The sequence below is a fragment of the Macaca thibetana genome, chromosome 2 (assembly GCF_024542745.1).
Source record: "Macaca thibetana thibetana isolate TM-01 chromosome 2, ASM2454274v1, whole genome shotgun sequence".
Taxonomy (NCBI): domain Eukaryota; kingdom Metazoa; phylum Chordata; class Mammalia; order Primates; family Cercopithecidae; genus Macaca; species Macaca thibetana.
In genome coordinates, this window is record NC_065579.1 from 96,945,556 (window position 1) to 96,963,479 (window position 17,924).

At 41.7% G+C, this 17,924-nt stretch overlaps 2 protein-coding genes across 8 annotated transcripts in view; both read right to left on the bottom strand.

Annotated features, from left to right (window-relative positions):
* Positions 1-17,924, bottom strand: part of CCDC13 (coiled-coil domain containing 13) — a 205,386-nt gene that overhangs the window by 58,730 nt on the left and 128,732 nt on the right. For 2 of the 5 annotated variants that reach the window (XM_050780382.1, XM_050780383.1), the window contains exon 1: positions 5,765-5,863. The gene's annotated coding sequence lies outside the window, so the exon portion shown is untranslated. Of the gene's footprint in view, positions 1-5,764; positions 5,878-17,924 lie in introns of those variants that run through there. The other 3 variants (XM_050780380.1, XM_050780379.1, XM_050780381.1) reach the window with 3 other exon arrangements.
* The window catches only part of HIGD1A (HIG1 hypoxia inducible domain family member 1A), a 1,051,097-nt gene continuing 1,049,900 nt past the window's right edge, over positions 16,728-17,924 (bottom strand). For all 3 annotated transcript variants that reach the window (XM_050780492.1, XM_050780491.1, XM_050780493.1), the window contains one exon: positions 16,728-17,747. In XM_050780492.1, the coding sequence (XP_050636449.1) occupies positions 17,698-17,747 (50 nt within the window). In that variant the 3' untranslated portion in view covers positions 16,728-17,697. The remainder of the gene's footprint in view (positions 17,748-17,924) is intronic.

Consider the following 17,924-nt stretch of genomic DNA (forward strand, 5'->3'; position numbering starts at 1 on the left):
TTCATGAGGCCAGTGGAGATTTGGAATTAATTGATCTGGGCTGTGGCCAGGGTGTCTATTTTTATTTTTATTTTTTTGAGATGGAGTTTTGCTCTTGTTGCCCAGGCTGGAGTGCAATGGCATGATCTCAGCTCACAGCAACCTCTGCCTCCTGGGTTCAAGCGATTCTCCTGCCTCAGCTTCCTGAGTAGCTGGGACTACAGGCGTGTACCACTATGCCCGGCTATTTTTGTATCTTTAAAGCTTCCCAGGTACGCCTAACATTAAGCTGGTTTGAGAATGAGAGGTATTAATTGCTCTGAGAGGCTGTCTGGGAAGAGAGAGGCTACAGGAGAGACAGGCATCTCAGTCAATTTGAAGTTGAACGCAGAAGAAATTGGCCTGGGTGGGAAAGGGATGGTGCCTGAGTAGGGGGCAGAGGGCTTTCCTGCCGGAAGAGCATGTGCAGAGAATGTGATGAGTGTGGGGAACTATGAAGGGTTCAGAATGGCCAGAGGGCAGGGCACATTTGGGGAGGCACCAGAAGGAGGGTCTGATCTGCCCAGCTAAGGAGCCTGGACCTTATCTTGAGGTGTTGGGGATGTTCAGAGGGTGTACACAGGATCACCTTTGCCTTCCGCAGAGCTGGAGGCAAAGGGCCTAGTTAGGAGGGGGTCTCTGGGAAGCCATGTGGGCCTAAATCAAAACTGCAGCAGTGGAGATGGAGAAGGGGGAACAGGAATTGCTGCCAAATGGAAGGGACTGAAGGCAGCTATGCGGAGAGGGAGAGGGGAGAAACCTAGGTGGTTTGGGTTTGAGTGATTGGGGAGATAGCAGGCCCTGACAGAGGAGCAGTTTTCCACGCTGCAGACAAGGTGGTGGACTTTGAGTGCTGGATGGGCAGCTGGCTGGCTGAGATGCTGAGTGGGTCTCGGGTTCCGAAGGGAAGTCTGAGCTGGAGCCTCAGGTAGTTGAAACCTAGAGTATGAACAAAGCAGCATGAGGAGAAGGTGCAGAGTGACGAGGTGGGAGAGAGGGAAGGAGAAGGAAGAGGAAGAAGAGGCAGCTGGAAGCAAGTAACAGCCTGACAGGTTTATCTTGCCTGCTGTCCAGAAAACCAATACATGGAAAACAGCCAGTTTTGCAGCAAAGAAAGAGTTTGATTGGCCAGTCAAGTGAAAGGAAGGAAGGTAATTCTCAAACCTTCCTCTCACTGCAGTGAGCCATGATTGTGCCACTGCACTCCAGCCTGGGCGAAAGAGCTAGATCCTGTCTCAAAAAAAAAAAAAAAACTTCCTCTCCAAGAATATTAGCAAATTGAATCCAACAATGTATTTGAAAAATTATACCACATGACCAAATAGGAGTTACTTTAGGTATGCAAGGCTGGTTTAACATTAGAAAATCAATTAACGTAAACCTATCACATCAGCAGGTTAAAGAAGAAAAGTCACACAATCATATTAATAGACACAGAAAAAGCATTTGACAAAATCCAGTGCTCATTCATGATAAAAACTCTAAGTAAACTAGGAATAGAAGGGAACTTCTTCAATTTGATTAAGAATATCTACAAAAAACACACAGCTACCATCATACTTAGCGGTGAGAAACTACACGCTTTCCCCCTAAAACTGGGAACATGGCAAGACGTCCCTTCTCTCCACTCTCATTCGGCATCATACTAGAAGTTCTACCTAATGGAATAAGCCAAGAAAAGGAAACAAAAGATACATATTTTGGAAAGGAAGAAATAAAATTGCCTTGGTTGCAGATGACTGATTGTCTATGCAGAAAATCTCAAAGAATCTATTAAAAAAAAACAAAAAAAAAACTCCTGGAACTTATAAGTGATTGCAGCAAGGTTGCAAGAAGTAAGGTTAATATACAGAAGTCAAATGGTTTCCCACATACTAGCAATAAGCAATGGAAAACTCAAGTTAAAAATGCAATGCCATATATATTAACATAAACATTGAAATACTTAGGAATAAATCTTACAAAATATGTGTAAGATCTATACTAGGAGAAACATAAAACTCTGAGAAAATGAAGAGGCCGGGAGCGGTGGTTCATGCCTGTAATCCCAGCACTTTGGGAGGCTGAGGCAGGCGGATCACCTGAGGTCAGGAGTTTAAGACCAGCTTGGCCAACACGGTGAAACCCTGTCTCTACTAAAAATACAAACATTAGCTAGGCGTGGTGGTGCACATCTATAATCCCAGCTACTCGGGAGGCCGAGGCAGGAGAATCGCTTGAACCCGGGAGGTGGAGGTTGCAGTAAGCTGAGATCACTCCATCCACTGCACTCCAGCCTGGGCTACAAAGCAAGACTCAAAAAATAAAAAAAAATAAAAAACAATAAAATGAAAGAAAAGAGAAGCCATAGAGACTGGAAGAAAACCTGCCAGACACATATTTGACAAACGACTATATCCAAAATATACAAAGAATTCTGATAACTTAATAATAAGAAAATACTCCAGTTAAAAAGTGGGCAAGGTCAGGGTGTGGCTCATGCCTGTAATCCCAGAACTTTGGGAGGCCGAGGTGGGTGGATCACCTGAGGTCGGCAGTTCGAGACCAGTCTGGCCAACATGGTGAAACCCTGTGTCTACTAAAAATATAAAAATTAGCTGGGCGTGGTGACAGGAGCCTGTAATCCCAGCTACTCAGGAGGCTGAAGCAGGAGAATTGCTTGACCTGGGAGGTGGAGGTTGCAGTGAGCCGAGATCATGCCATTGCACTCCAGTCTGGGCGATAAGAGTGAAACTCCATCTCAAATAATAATAATAATAATAATAATAATTTAAAAAGCGGGCAAAAGATCTGAACAAACTCCTCAACAAAAAAGAAACACGGATGGCAAATAGACATGAAAAGATGTTCAGCATCATATATAATTAGGAAATTGCAAATTAAAACAAAAATGAGATACCATTACACACCTATTAGAATGGCTAGAATCCAAAACATTGACAACATCAAATGATGGCAAGAATGTGAAGCAACAAGAATTTCCATTTATTGCTGGTGGGGATGCAAAATGGAAAAGCCACTTTGCAAGACAATTGGGTAGTCTTTTTCAAAGCTAAACATAGTTTTGCCCCGTGATCCAGTAATCATATTTATCCAAATGAGTTGAACAATATGCCACACAAAAACCTGCACATGAAATGTTCATAGCTTTATTCATAATTACCAAACATCAGAAAAAAACAAGATGTACTTCAACAGGTGAACAGATAACCTGGTACACTCATATCAGGGAATATTATTGAGTGATGAAAAGAAATGAGCTAGCCGGGCACGGTGGCTCAAGCCTGTAATCCCAGCACTTTGGGAGGCTGAGACGGGCGGATCACAAGGTCAGGAGATCGAGACCATCCTGGCTAACACGGTGAAACCCCGTCTCTACTAAAAAATACAAAAAACTAGCCGGGCGAGGTGGCGGGCGCCTGTGATCCCAGCTACTCCGGAGGCTGAGGCAGGAGAATGGCGTAAACCCGGGAGGCGGAGCTTGCAGTGAGCTGAGATCCGGCCACTGCACTCCAGCCTGGGCGACAGAGCCAGACTCAGTCTCAAAAAAAAAAAAAAAAAAAAAAAAAGAAATGAGCTATCAAGCCACAAAAAGACATGAAAGAAACCTAAATGTATATTGCTAAGTGAAGAAGCCAGTCTGAAAAGGCTACGTACTATATAATTGCAAACTGTATAATATTCTGGAAAAGGCAAAATTACAGAGAAGTAAAAGATATCAGTGGTTGTAAATCCCTTCTAAATGAAAAATATCAGTGGTTTCCAGGGGTTGGTGGGAAGGAGGAATGAACAGTAAAGCCTAGGAGGTTTTTAGGGAGGTGAAACTGTTCTGTATACTTTAATGGTGGATACATAGCATTAAACATTTAGCAAAACTTGTAGACCTGTACAACCTAAAGCAATGAATGCTGGCCAGGTGTGGTGACTCACAGCTGTAATCTCAACACTCTAGGACTAGCCAAGATGGAAGGACCATTTGAGGCCAGGAGTTTGAGACCAACTTGGGCAACATAGCAAGACCATATCTCTACAAAAAATAAAAAAATTAGCCGGGCATGGTGGCATGTGCCTGTGTTCCCAGCTACTCAGGAGGCTAAGGTGGGAGGACTGCTTGAGCCCAGAGGTTCCAGGCTACAGTGAGCCATGATCAGGCCACTGCACTCCAGCCTGGGTGACAAAGTGAGACTGTCTCAAAACAACAATAACAACAACACAACAACAACAACAAATGAACTCTAACGTAAACTATGGACTTTAGTTAGTAATAACATACCAATATAGTTGTATCAACGATAACAAATGTACCACACCAATGCAATGTGGAAGATGTTAACAACAGAGGAAACGGGAATATGGAATGTATAAAGGAAATGTTTTTTGTTCAATGCTTCTGGAAATCTGCTTTAAGTCTATTAATTTTCTTTTAAAAGTAAAGGCTAAGCCGGGCGCAGTGGCTCATGCCTGTAATCCCAGGACTTTGGGAGGCTGAGGTGGGCGGATCACCTGAGGTCAGGAGTTCGAGACCAGCCTGGCCAACATGGTGAAAACCCGTCTCTAGGAAAAGTACCAAAATTAGCCAGGCATGGTGGCGGGTGCCTGTAATCCCAGCTCCTCAAGAACCCGAGGCAGGAGAATCGCTTGAACCCGGGAGGCAGAGTTTGCAGTGGGCCGAGATCGCGCCACTGCACTCCAGCCTGCGCAATAGAGCGAGACTCCGTCTAAAAAGAAAAACCAGTAATAATAATCAAAAATAATAAAATAAAGGCTAGAGCTGTATGGAAAGAACTCTTGGCTCAAGTAGGATTTAGAGCCAGGGAGTGGGAAGAGTGGCACCCACTCGGGAGTCCTATGAGGCAGCAAGATCCCACAGGCTGTTGAGTGCATAGGTGACAGGGACCAGTGAGAAAGGACTGAGACCCCTTGCCCCATTGGCCTGCCACTTTCTTTCATTGTTTTTCTCTTCCTCTCGCCTTCTCTTTCTTCTTTTCTTTTTTTTTCTTTCTTTCTTTTTTTTTTTTTTTTTTTGAGACGGACTCTCGCTCTGTCCCCCAGGTTGGAGTGCAGTGGCGCGATCTCGGCTCACTGCAAGCTCCACCTCCCGGATTCACTTTCTTCTTTTCTTTTACTGTGTTCTTTTCGAGTATTCTCAACAACAGCCTGAAGGCCTGGAGGTGTAGGGGAGCCGCCCACAGATGCCTAGTTTGGCGCCCTATACGCTGCTAGCATCTACGTAGGGATGGGTTTGGGATGGGAGCGGGTTGATGCTCTGGTTCTTCGGGCTGGAGTCCGCGCGTGGAGGGGAACTCCCTCTTGCGAGTCCCCCAGCAGTCCTGTGGGGGCTGGGCCTGGAAGGGGAACTGGGAGATGGGGAAGTGCACGCCGCCGGGTCCCATCTCAGTGCGGTGCGAGAGGGCACTCCGGCAGAGGCCCAACAGACAGCGCTTGTCAGGCGGACCTGAGTTCGAGTTCTGACTGTGCCATCTACGCTATGACTTTGGGGCAGGCGACCCACCCTCCGCGCCTCACTAACCCATGTACTGCATGGAAAATAAGCGTCTTCCTGGGGAAGAAGAGGGCTGTGTGTGAAGATTCAAAAGACCAAGAGGGAGTCCTCGCGGGCGCCCGGCGCCCGGCCAGTGGCAGCACGCTCGGGCTAGGGTTGCGCTCAGGATCGGGTCCGCGCCCCCGGCGGCTGCGGGCTCTCTCCTGGCTCCGGCCCGGCCCTTCCGCCCTCCCCGGCACTTACAGCGGTCTCTCTCCACTTCTCTCTTCTCGGACTGCAGCGGCTAGGTCACCTCCTCTGGACGCCGGCACGCGCTGCCCGGGCAACTGTCACCAGGGAAACCAGCGACGTCACTCGCGCGTTTTCAACGCGTCTCTACGGGGGCCGAGGGGGCGCCAAGAGTTCTGAAAGTGACAGAGGCGCTGAGGGCGCGCTGGGCTGGATTCAAAGGGGCACCGTCTCGAGTGCGCTGGAGATTTTAAATCTTCTGGAGTATATTTTTTAGAAAGTTTTGTGGACCAAACGTTCTGTACAGAGATGCCCATTCCTCTCTCCTGCTGGGGAGTTAAACAGCGAACGATCTCACCATGAAATTTAAAGTAGCCGTTCAGATATATTTGAAAAATGTGAAACAGTGTGGGGAAAGGCCATGTTACGATGGTGAGTGAAGGAAGCAGGACGCAATATAGCAATGCTAAATAAATAAAGTTGCGTTTATTTCAAACCTGGCACTAAAACAATACCGAAATAGAAGTATTAAAAGTGGTTATATTTGGCCGGTAGAATAGCAGTGCTGTGTTTATTTTTACACTTTAAAGGATTTTTAAAATAATGAACAGCGTTTATTTTCACAGAGGAAAACACTTGCATTTTTTTTTTTAACTGCACCTTCCAATTTAAGACATTACTATATTTCAGGGCAATATGGGGGTGGAAGGCAAATTTCTAGGAAAGATGGTTCAAGGGAGTCAGTCTGTCTGTCTGTCTGTCTGTCTATCTATCTATCTATCTATCTATCTATCTATCTATCTAATCTATCTACAGAGTCTCGCTGTGTCGCCCAGGCTGGAGTGCAGTGGCGTGATCTCGGCTTATTGCAACCTCCACCACCCAGGTTCAAGCGATTATCCTGCCTCAATCTTGCGAGTAGCTGGGATTACAGGCACCCGCCACCACACCCGGCTAATTTTTTTATTTTTAGTACAGACGGGGTTTCACCATGTTGACCAGGCTGGTCTTGAACTCCTGACCTCAGGTGATCCGCCCGCCTTGGCCTCCCAAAGTGCTGGGATTACAGGCGTGAGCCACCGCGCCTGGTCAAATATTTATCCAGGCCTTCATAATTTGAAAATCTTGGTAGTTGTTTTTCTATTTTTTTTCCTCATAAGGTGAATGAATACCCATCCCATAGACATGCATACATAAGATATGGCACTAGACTGCCATCAGCACTGCAAGTGTAAACCCGAAGTTTTCTGATACAGGAAAAACAGATCTTTTCCATTGGTCTCCAGTTTCTGCCTAGTGACCTGAGGGTGGGAGACCTATAAATATACAGGTGGCAGCAAAGAGACAAGATAAAGAGTAGGATTCAAGTAGATGTGAGCCCCAAAGGATTAGGGTCTTTTTATATGGTGTGTGTAGTGGGGAGTATCATTCGTTTGCCTCATGACCACGATAGGACTATGTGGCATAGGAAAAGGAATAGCCAGGTCTACTTAGAGGGCTTCTGGAAAGCATGGTTCCTAGCAGAAAGCCAGGTTTTCATTAAAGTAAGACCATGCTGTGAGAAAATTAGGAATGCAGGAGAATTTCAGAACAGACGTTCTAGAATGTATGTATTAAAAAGTTTGGGAAAGGGGGTAACATTTGCTCCAGCAATCCAAGGATTATTTTTGACAAGGATATCATTTTTGCAGTAACCCATTTTTTCAAACCCAGGGATGATTTTCCTCTAGATTTGTTAGTTTTCCACTGTCACCAGTAAGGCTCTCATGCCATCTTTTTTCTGCCCAAAATTCTCTTGAGAATTTTCTTTAGTTTATAAGCTTGACATTTTATCATCCAAGAAGCTGGAGAATCCAATCTGGGTCACCAGTATTTCCTCATGTAGAGTATACAGATGTTCGTTAATTCCAGCCCACTTTGTTTCTCTAACCAGAAGTATCTGTAGGACACTGCTCTTGTATTTTGTTTGCTTTTTAATTTGAAATTGTATTGAGATTGTTATAGAATCACATGCAGTTGTAAGAAATAATAGAGACCCCTGTATACTTTTCCAGTTTCCCACAATGATAATATTTGCAGAACTTTAGTATAATATTACAACCAGGATATTGATATCGATACAACCTACTCCTCTTAGATTTCTCCAATTTAACTGTACTTTTCTTTTGATTTATCATGTGTCAGTTTGTGTATCCACAGCCATCAAGATACCAAATACTGGCCGGGCACAGTGGCTCATGCACGCCTATAATCCCAGCACTTTGGGATGCTGAGGTGGGCAGATTGAGGCCAGGAGTTCAAGACCAGCCTGGACAACATGGCAAAATCCTATCTCTACTAAAAATAACAAAAATTAGCCAGGGATGGTGGTGCTTGCCTGTAATCCCAGCTACTTGGGAGGCTGAGGCATGAGAATCGCTTGAACTCAGGAAGTAGAGGTTGCAGCGAGCTGATATCGTGCCATTACACTCCAGCCTGGGTGACAGAGTGAGACTCTGTCTCAAAAAAAAAAAAAAAAAAAAAAAGATACCAAATACTTACTATTACAAGGAACTCTGTTGTGCTTTTATAACTATATACACTTCCCTCCTTCCTCCTGTCCTAGTCCCTAACTCTTTATAACCACCAGTCTGTCCTCCATTTCTAAAATTTTGTCATATAAAAAATGTTATATAAATGAAATAACGCAGCATGTAGACTTTTTAGGATGGATTTTTTTTTTTTTTTTTTTTTTTTTTTTTTTTTTTTTTACTCAGAACAGTTCCTTGGAGATTAATCCAAGTTGTTGTGTGTATCAATAATCCATTCCTTTTTATTGCTGAGTAATTCTAGTATGAATGTACCAGTTTAACCATTTACTCACTAAAAGACATCTGGCTTGTTTCCAGTTAGGAGCAATTATGATTCAGCTGCTATAAACATTCATATATAAGTTTTTATGTGAACATAACTTTTCATTCCTATGGAATAAATGCCCAAGAGTGCAAATGCTGTGTAGTAAGGTAACTGCATATCTAGTTTTAGAAGAAATTGCCAAAGCTGTTTTCTAGAGTGACTGTTCCACTTTACATTCTTACCAGAAATGTTTAAGTGATCCAATTTCTCCACATCCTTGCCAGCATTTGATGTTGTCACTATTTTTATTTTAGTCGTTTTAATAGGTGTGTAGTGATATCTCATTGTGGTTCTAATGTACATGACAGATAATGATATTGAACCTCTTTTTCATGTGCTTATTTGTCATCTGTATATTTTCTTTGGTGAAGTGTGTGTTCATCTCTTTTGCCCAATTTCTAACTGTCGAGTTTTGAGAATTCTTTATATATTCTATATACTAGTCCATTGTTTGATATGTGGTTTGCAAATACTTTCTCCGAATCTGTAGTTCATCTTTTAATCCTCTTCACTTGGGCTTTCACAGAACAAAAGGCTTTGATTTTGACAAGGTCCAACTTATTTATCAATTCCTTCTTTTGTGGATTGTGCTTTTGATGTCAAGTCTAAAACTCTTTGCCTAGCCCTGGGTCCCAAAGATTTCCCCCCATTTTTATAAAAGTGTTAAGAGTTTTATGGCCATGATTTATTTTGTTGTAATTTTTATATAAAGGTATGAAATTTAGGTCAAGTTTCTTTTTTGCTTTTTTTGCCTATGATGTCCAGTTGGTCCAGCACCATTTGTTGGAGGGCTGTGCTTCCTCCATTGAATTGCTTTTGCACCTTTGTCAAAAATCAGATTAGCTATTTCAACAAAACCCAATTCAAAAATGGGTAAAGACCTTCAATAGACATTAATCCAAAGATATACAAATGGCAAATAAGCACATGAAAACATGCCCAACATCACTAACCATTAGAGAAATGCAAACCAAAACCACGAGATACCATTTCACACCCATTAGGATGGATATTATCCAAAAGATGGAAAATAACAAGTGTTTGCCAGGATGTGAAGAATTTGGAACCCTTATGCATGGCCGGTGGGAATGTAAAATGGTATATCCACTGTAGAAAACAGTTTGGCGGTTCCTCAAAAAGTTAAACATTGAATTACCATATGATTTACAATTCCACTTCTAAGTATATGCCCAAAAGATTTGAAAGAAGGGATTTGGCCAGACACAGTAGCTCATTCCTGTAATCCCAACCCTTTGGGAGGCTGAGGTACAGGACTGCTTGAGGCCAGGAACTCGAGATCAGCCTGGTCAACATAGCGAGACCTCGTCTCTACAAAAAAAAAAAAATAATAAAAAATAAAGAAGGGACTCAAACAGATAATTGTACGCCAATGTTCATAGCAGCATTATTCACGATAGCCAGAAGGTAGAAACAACCCAAGCAACCTTCAACAGATGAATGGATAAACAAAATGTGGTATATATACTCCATGGAATATTCAGCCTTAGAAAAGAATGAAATTCTGAATTCTGGATGAACCTTGAAAACATTATGCTACGTGAAATAAGCCAGACACGAAATGGCAAATATTGTATGATTCCACGTATATTAGGTACCTAGAATGAACAAATTCATAGAGACAGAAAGTAGGATAGAGGATGCTAGGGAGTGGAAGAAGCGGGGAAGTAGAGAGGTTTTGGGATTTTTGTTTGTTTTTGAGACAGGGTCTCACTCTGTCACCAAGGCTGGAATGCAGTGGCACAATGACAGCTCACTACAGCCTCGACCACCTGGGCTCAGCTGATTTTCCCACCTCAGCATCCCAAGTAGTTGAGACCACAGGCTCGCACCACCACACCAAGTTAATTTTTGTATTTTTTGTAGAGATGGTGTTTCGCCATGTTGCCCAGGTTGGTCTCGAACTCCTGGCTCAAGTGAATTGTGTAGACCTCCCAAAGTGCTAGGATTACAAGTGGGAGCCACCGCATCCAACCAAAAGTTATTCTTACAGGGCATGGAGTTTCTGTTTGGGCTGATGAAAAGATTTTAGAGGTGGATGGTGGTGATGGTTACATAGCATTTTGAGTATACTTAGTTCCACTGTATTGTACATTTAAAAAGGGTTAAAATGGTAATTTTTATATGTATATTTGCCACAATAAAGGTTTTAAAAATCAGCTGCGCATACTTGTGTGGGTCTAACGGCTTTTTTTCCTAATCCCTAAATTAGATTCTCCCCACAGTTCCATGTAGTTCCAACTTTAAAGTGGGACCTTTACCACATGCTTATTTATCTCAATGATAATAGTCACCAAATATATTTCCCCTCCCTGAAATTCTCTCTCCCACAAATAAGTAAACATAACATAAACAGTGGTACTCTTACCATGAGAAACAAAAATGAATTGAACAAAGTCAGAAGTGGGAATACCTGAGTTTTGACTCTGACATTAGTCAAGTCACAAACCTCAACTTTCTACTTAAAATAGTAATAGTACCTTTATTATCATGATAATCAAATAGGTCATGGAAGTGCTTTGTAAAATGTGAAATTCTCTTCAGTTATCTTTATTATTTTAGTAGTCATATATATTACTACAGATTTAGCTGTTTTGCGTGATAATGGAAGTAAGTTTTGCTATAGCTTAAAACCAAGGCCTCCTTTGGCTCTCTCCACTTCACAGCTCTCATTCCAGACCTCAGCTTTGCAGGCCCCAAATCCAATTTGGTCATTATACCATGAGTATCTCTTGGGGCTAGACTTAAACCAGTCACATGTAACTGACATAAACCAGGAACACTAAGCCTCTCGTTTATATCTGTGGGTTGTGACCCATGTCCAGAGACTCTCCCTTCCCAGCATCAGGCACCCACAAAGCCAAAAGAGTCATCAGAAAGATATTGTGAGCATGGACTGAGAACAAACAGAAACAAACTGCCTAGAGATATTTTTGGCACAGGGTTAAGCCTTATTAAATTATTCCACTTCACAATCAGGAGCCCTACATGGATAAAAATTGTTCATTTTCTCCAGGTTCAAGCCCCTTCGTGGTGGAAGTTCTGCCTGTACAATTTGCCGTGGATTTGGGCTTTGGTAGCTACTAGCCTCCCATAGTCCTCCAGCACATTTTGTGTTTAGCTTAACACCATTTGGCTACAGTGAATCTTATTTTATCCATGGAACTATTTTGTCTAAGATGTGTTTGTATAGATGTGGTCTCACTCATCATATGTTGACTTTATTAGAAAACTCAATGTTCTGCCAAGATTCGTCAATTCTTAGTTCCAAGGGACCTCTCCGATAGATGAGATCTACCCTGGCTCTCCACCAAGCCTTCAGCACAAGGTTAATAATGTATTTGTATTTTACCCTCGTATTTCTCAATTCCATTCTTGGCTCACATCACAGTCTTTCAAAACATTTGGGTGAGTCAACTGATCCTAGTAATTATTCATTTTTCTCATTAACTAGGTCCCCAATGCCTCGTGCACTTAATAGTATTTAGTTTACCACTTTCACAGTAAAGACCAGTTGTATGTGGGAATCTCTTCAGCTTCCTTTCTATAAAGGCTGAAAAAGCTAGGAGTGGTGGTGTGCACCTATAGTTCCAGCTACTCAGGAAGCCGAGGCAGGAGAATTGCTTGAGCTTAGGAGACAGAGCTGCAGTGAGTTATGATCATGCCACTGCACTCCAGCGTGTTCTCAATTAAAAAATACATATATATACACACCAGGCACAGTGGCTCACGTCTGTAACCCCAGCATTTTGGGAGGCTGAGGCAGGCAGATCACTTGAGCTCAGGAGGTTGACACCAGCCTGACCAACATGGTGAAATCCCATCTCTACAAAAAATACAAGTATCAGCTGGGTGTGGCGGCCCACGCCTGTAGTCCAACTACTTGGGGAGCGGTAGTGGGAAGATCGCTTGAGCCCAGGAGGTTTGAGCTCAGGGGATGACAGTGGGAGATGGGGTTACCATTGACAGAAATGAGTGAGCTAGGAAGGGGCGCTGTGGGGAAAACAATAGATATGGTTGTAGACAAGGTGAGATTAGGTAAGGGCCATAACTCAAAGATGAGATGGCAAAATTTTAGTCAGTCCTAACACTTCAGAATTATATTCAGGATAGGAAAAGACCTACACCAATGTTACAAGAAGCTCAGAATACTACTGCAAGGACCTGTTCTTAGGTTCCTCTGAGGGGATCAACTGGACACTGGCCTCCACTGTAGACTCACTTATTACTGCTGAATTTAGGAGGAAAGTTTTCTAACTTTTGTCTTGCTAAAAACAAATTCTTTCTTTTGCTTCATTCAGTGACTAAGGGGGAAGTAGGCAAGGAAACTAGATTGCATGAGCAGTGTTAGTTCTTCCATGAACTCGTATCAGGTAAATCATTCACTGATAAAAGTAGCAAACCAGTCAGGGTGTATGTCCCAGCTGCCTCTCCAAATTCCCCTATTCTATTCAAACAGCTTTCAAATGGGACCAAGGGTATAAATAATATTTGGCAGTTCCACTCTGACTCGAGAACTTTAAAATACTTTATGTTCATTCAGTGTTGTTCTGGTCTGGTAGTTATGATGTGATAAACTACAGATGTATATGGGGATACAGCCTAAATTTCAAGTCCCTGAAACCAAGCAGCTGTTCCTCGTCTGTGAGGCAAGAGACATGGCCTACATGACCAATACTCCTTCCACTCCAAAAATCTGTCTGTGTGATTCAGAAGTCGAGTGTATTTAGGGGGCTTTTAAGTGTGGAGTGAAATTCCAACTCTTACCACCAGATGTCACTGTTGTTCATTAACTAGAAATATGTACCTTCTAGGGACAGTAGGATCCTGAATACAGAAGCCCCAAACCTTTTAATTCTAAGTAATTCAACAAACACTGAACACTTATGCGTGCCACGTGCTTTGGATAAGAAAGGCCATCATGCCCTCAGACAACTGGAGGAGAGGCATGGAAGCAATCACACACACCAACACTCCAACAACATCCAACATTAAGCCAGGGACTCTCAATGAAAAATCAACATACTATCTCCTTAAAGTAGAACATTGTTTCCTCAGGGAGAATTTCTTCAACCCCAACCCTGGGTTAGGCCCACCCAGCGGATGTTCCTGTTGCATCCTCTACCTAATAATTATCATCCTTTATTGTGCTGGGACTCAGAAATAAATACCCCAAAATACGATGCTTTGACATGCTGGACCAAATGAAGATGCAGCCTCAAGGTCTCTCTGACCTCCTATCCCCTCCTACCCACCCCCTCCCCATCATGAAGCTGTTCTATGAAGTTTCCTTATCTGCTTAAAGTCTAGACCTGCCAAAGTGGGGAAAAATTACTCCTGGTCCTTTCCTTTTTTTTTTTTTTTGAGATGGAGTCTCGCTCTGTTGCCCAAACTGGAGTGCAGTGGTGTGATCTCCTAGGTTCCAGTGATTCTCCCACCTCAGCCTCCTGAGTAGCTGGGACTACAGGTGCGTGCCACTATGTGCAGCTAATTTTTGTATTTTTTTTAGTAGAGAGGAGATTTCACCATGTTGGCCAGGCTGGTCTCAAACTCCTGACCTCAAGTGATCCGCCTGCCTCGGCCTCCCGAAGGGCTGGGATTACAGGTGTGAGCCACTACACCAGCATGGAGTTTTCATTAGTTTAATTCATATTGCAGGAAGAGAGACAAATCTGTCAACACATCTGGACAAACTATTATTTGTTTTGTAGGCCAACAGACTTTGTCTTAGGCCATCATATGTTCTCTAAGTCCACTGAATCCTCCTAAAAATAATTCATTATCCCTCAAATTCCCATATTTCCCCCATCTCCCCTTCCCCATGAAGGATATATAAACATCTGTACCCTATTGGGTTACTGAGTAATCATTCTGCCATTCCCCCATGATACACACATTAAAATAATTGCATGTTTTTTCTCCTAGTAATCTGCCTTTTGTCAATTGATTTTTCAGTAAACCTTCAGAGGGTGAAGGTAAAGTTTTCCCTGGACCCCTACAATTGTCATCACTTAGTTAATGCCAGCCTTCCCTGCTAGACTATAAATTCTGAAGGCAAGGCTCATTGTCTCCTGTGCTGCTGCATTCCCATAGTTAACACAGTAATAATGGAAACAGCAATCATCTATTGAGCTTACTAATGCACTGGGTGCTATGCTAAGTAAGCCCTTTAAAATTAGTATTGTATTTAATCCCAACAACCCTAGGCCACTGATACTGTCCCCATTTTATAAACAAGAAAACCATGGCTGCTTGGTTAGGAGTGGCAGAACCATGAACCCAGCTCTCATTCAATAAAAAATAGTATCACATCCACTTGAACCACCTAATGTACCATTTACCATTCTTTTCAGCAAGGAATCCCACAAATTTCTCATGAACACTCATTAACATCTTAACCCTTCACTTGTTCTTCTCCCCCATCCTCTGCCATTTGTCTAGATCAATGACTCTCAACTTAGTTATTTAAACAAAACCAAGAGTACTCATCAATTAGAATGAAAATTTTCTGAAAATGTAGTGAAAACTGACCCAGAAAGGTCAATACCAAGACCTGTTAAGAGTTATTGGATTTGATAAAGGAATAATTTGAGCAGCCAAGCAAAAAATCAAATCACTTTTGTAAGAAAAATGTCACATGACTTTAGGCTTCTCTATAGCAACACTTTAGGCTTCTCTATAGCAACACAGAAAAATATGAACTGAGAATTGTATTATCTAGCCAAATTGTTTTTACTGTGTAAAGGCTACAGATAAACATATTTGACATGGCAAAAATTTAGGGAAATTGTTCCATGAGTCTTTCTTAAGGAAACTGTTAAATCATTAATTTCAGCTGACCAAGAGATTACTGGGAATGTTTGAGTTTCAAATATATTTAAACTGTGGAACTAAGAAATGTGAGGATGACAACAGAATGTAAATATTACATGTCCTCACAATGTAGAAATGATACAACAAAAATTGAGAGAAAAGGGGAAGAAAGTGGAAGTTCACTGATACAATGATAGTTGGGCACCAGAGCATATCAGCTAAAGCTACACTGACAAGTCAAAGAGAAGTATAATCACATTTAACAGTACAAGAGTAGGTCAGGTGTGGTGGATTATGCCTGTAATCCCAGCACTTTGGGAGGCTGAGGCAGATAGATCTCTTAAAGCCAGGAGTTCGAGATCATCCTGGCCAACATGGTGAAACCTCGCCTTTACTAAAAATACAAAAATTAGCCTGGCCATGGTGGTGCATGCCTGTAATCCCAGCTACTCAGGAGGTTGAAGCATCAGAATCGCTTGAAGCTAGGAGGTGGAGGTTGCCGTGAGCTCAGATCACGCCACTGTACTCCAGCCTGAGCATCAGAGCAAGACTCCGTCTCAAAACAAACAAACAAACAAACAAACAAACAGTATAAGAGTAAAATCCAATAATATTATTGACCAGAACTGGTTAGTAGAGAAGGAGGGAAGAAAGAAATATGCTAGACTTAAATATTTCTCAAAAGGAATTATTGGTGACTAAAAATAAATCGAAGAGTGTTATAATTATATGGATAATCAGCTGGGGGTGGAGGCTCACGCCTGTAATCTAGCACTTTGGGAGGCTAAGGCAGGTGGATAACCTGAGGTCAGGAGTTCAAGATCAGCCTGGCCAACATGGTGAAACCTCATCTCTACTAAAAATACAAAAATTAGCCAGGCGTGTTGGCACATGCCTGTAATCACAGCTACTCGGGAGGCTGAGGCAGGAGAATCACTTGAACCCGGGGAGTGGAAGTTGCAGTAAGCAAAGATCGTGCCACTGCACTCCAGCCTAGGCGCCAGAGAATGATTCTTTCTCAAAAAATAAAAAATAAAAAAATAATAAAAAATTTATATGGATAATCAATAGAACAAAAATTACTCACAAAAGGAAAGAAAGTAAAACACACCATAGAGTAAAATATTTTTAAAATCGTCAAAACAGAAAGCAGAACATGATTAGAGAACAACAAAAAAGGCAATTTCCTGAAACTTGTTCTCAAATTTGTTCCTCTACAGAAAGCTCTTCCTCATGAAATAAACACAACACATTTGACATGGGTCACTTACTTTAATAACAATACATATACCATGTTATCGCCATGGAATGTAAATTTAGATTAGACAAGAGAATTTCACAAGTGTAATAGCCTTCTGTAATACATAAAAGTTTGGGTATACTGTCTGGCCAAACCAGCTTGCTCATAAGTCATTAATCAAATCCATTACAGGTAATTTGTTCAGTTCAATGTTTACAATTCTTATGGAAAAAATAAGCAACACACACGTTTAAAAAGTGTTCATTTACCTTTGCATGAGTGCTTAAAATACATATTTCTATTTCAAGATGACATTTAAAAATTATTATATCAGCAGCAAAAATATAATTTGCAATTACAAAAAACGAAACTAGAATCCTTAAGTTATTCTCATGTTTACAATTGTGATTCTTTAATAAATACTACTATTATGCAGTTCTATTGTAAGCTTTCTGGATTTGGTTTAAACACATGCACATATATTGTCAGCTGTGGGAAGCTTTACAAATTATATTCCATGCACTTTTTGGACAGAGTTCTAACAGAGCAGACAGTCCATAAAATAGGTAGAAAAAAGTTGAATTAACTGGGGCAAATAGGACTCTTATACAACATCCAAAATACGAGATTCTGCAGCAAACTGGGACTGGGAGTACCTTCAGGACTGGCCTGTTATCTTCTTTAGAACTAAGTTCATCTTAAAAATTTAAGAAGGTGGACATTTCAACACTATCAAGTACATTTAGGTGACAGGTTTAAGTTAACTTGACTTCCTTGAATGACCTAGTTAGTAAACTAGTCACTAGTAATTCGGTCACCAGGCAAATCAAGCCTGTAAGAAAGGAAGCCAATATTCAAAATGCCATGTTACCATCTAAATCCATACAAATTAGTTTATTTTCAACAATAATAGGTAACTTCAATAATGAGACATCTAACTAAAGCAAGTTCCTCCAACAAGACCAAGACAGCATCTCTTCTTCTAAGGCTTAGGTTTTGCCCAGAATTCCCGATACATGGAATAGCCCATACCTAAAGAAAAAGAATGCTAGTTAAGCATTTCAATATTTTCTTAAATATTGGAAAATAAAAACCAGTTCATAAAATAGCTGAAAGTAGTACCATTGCTAGCATGGAATATTTACAAGGGGAACAAGACCCTAGGAAGCTTATACTCTTGCCTTCTTAAACATCTTACATTTCTAAAAC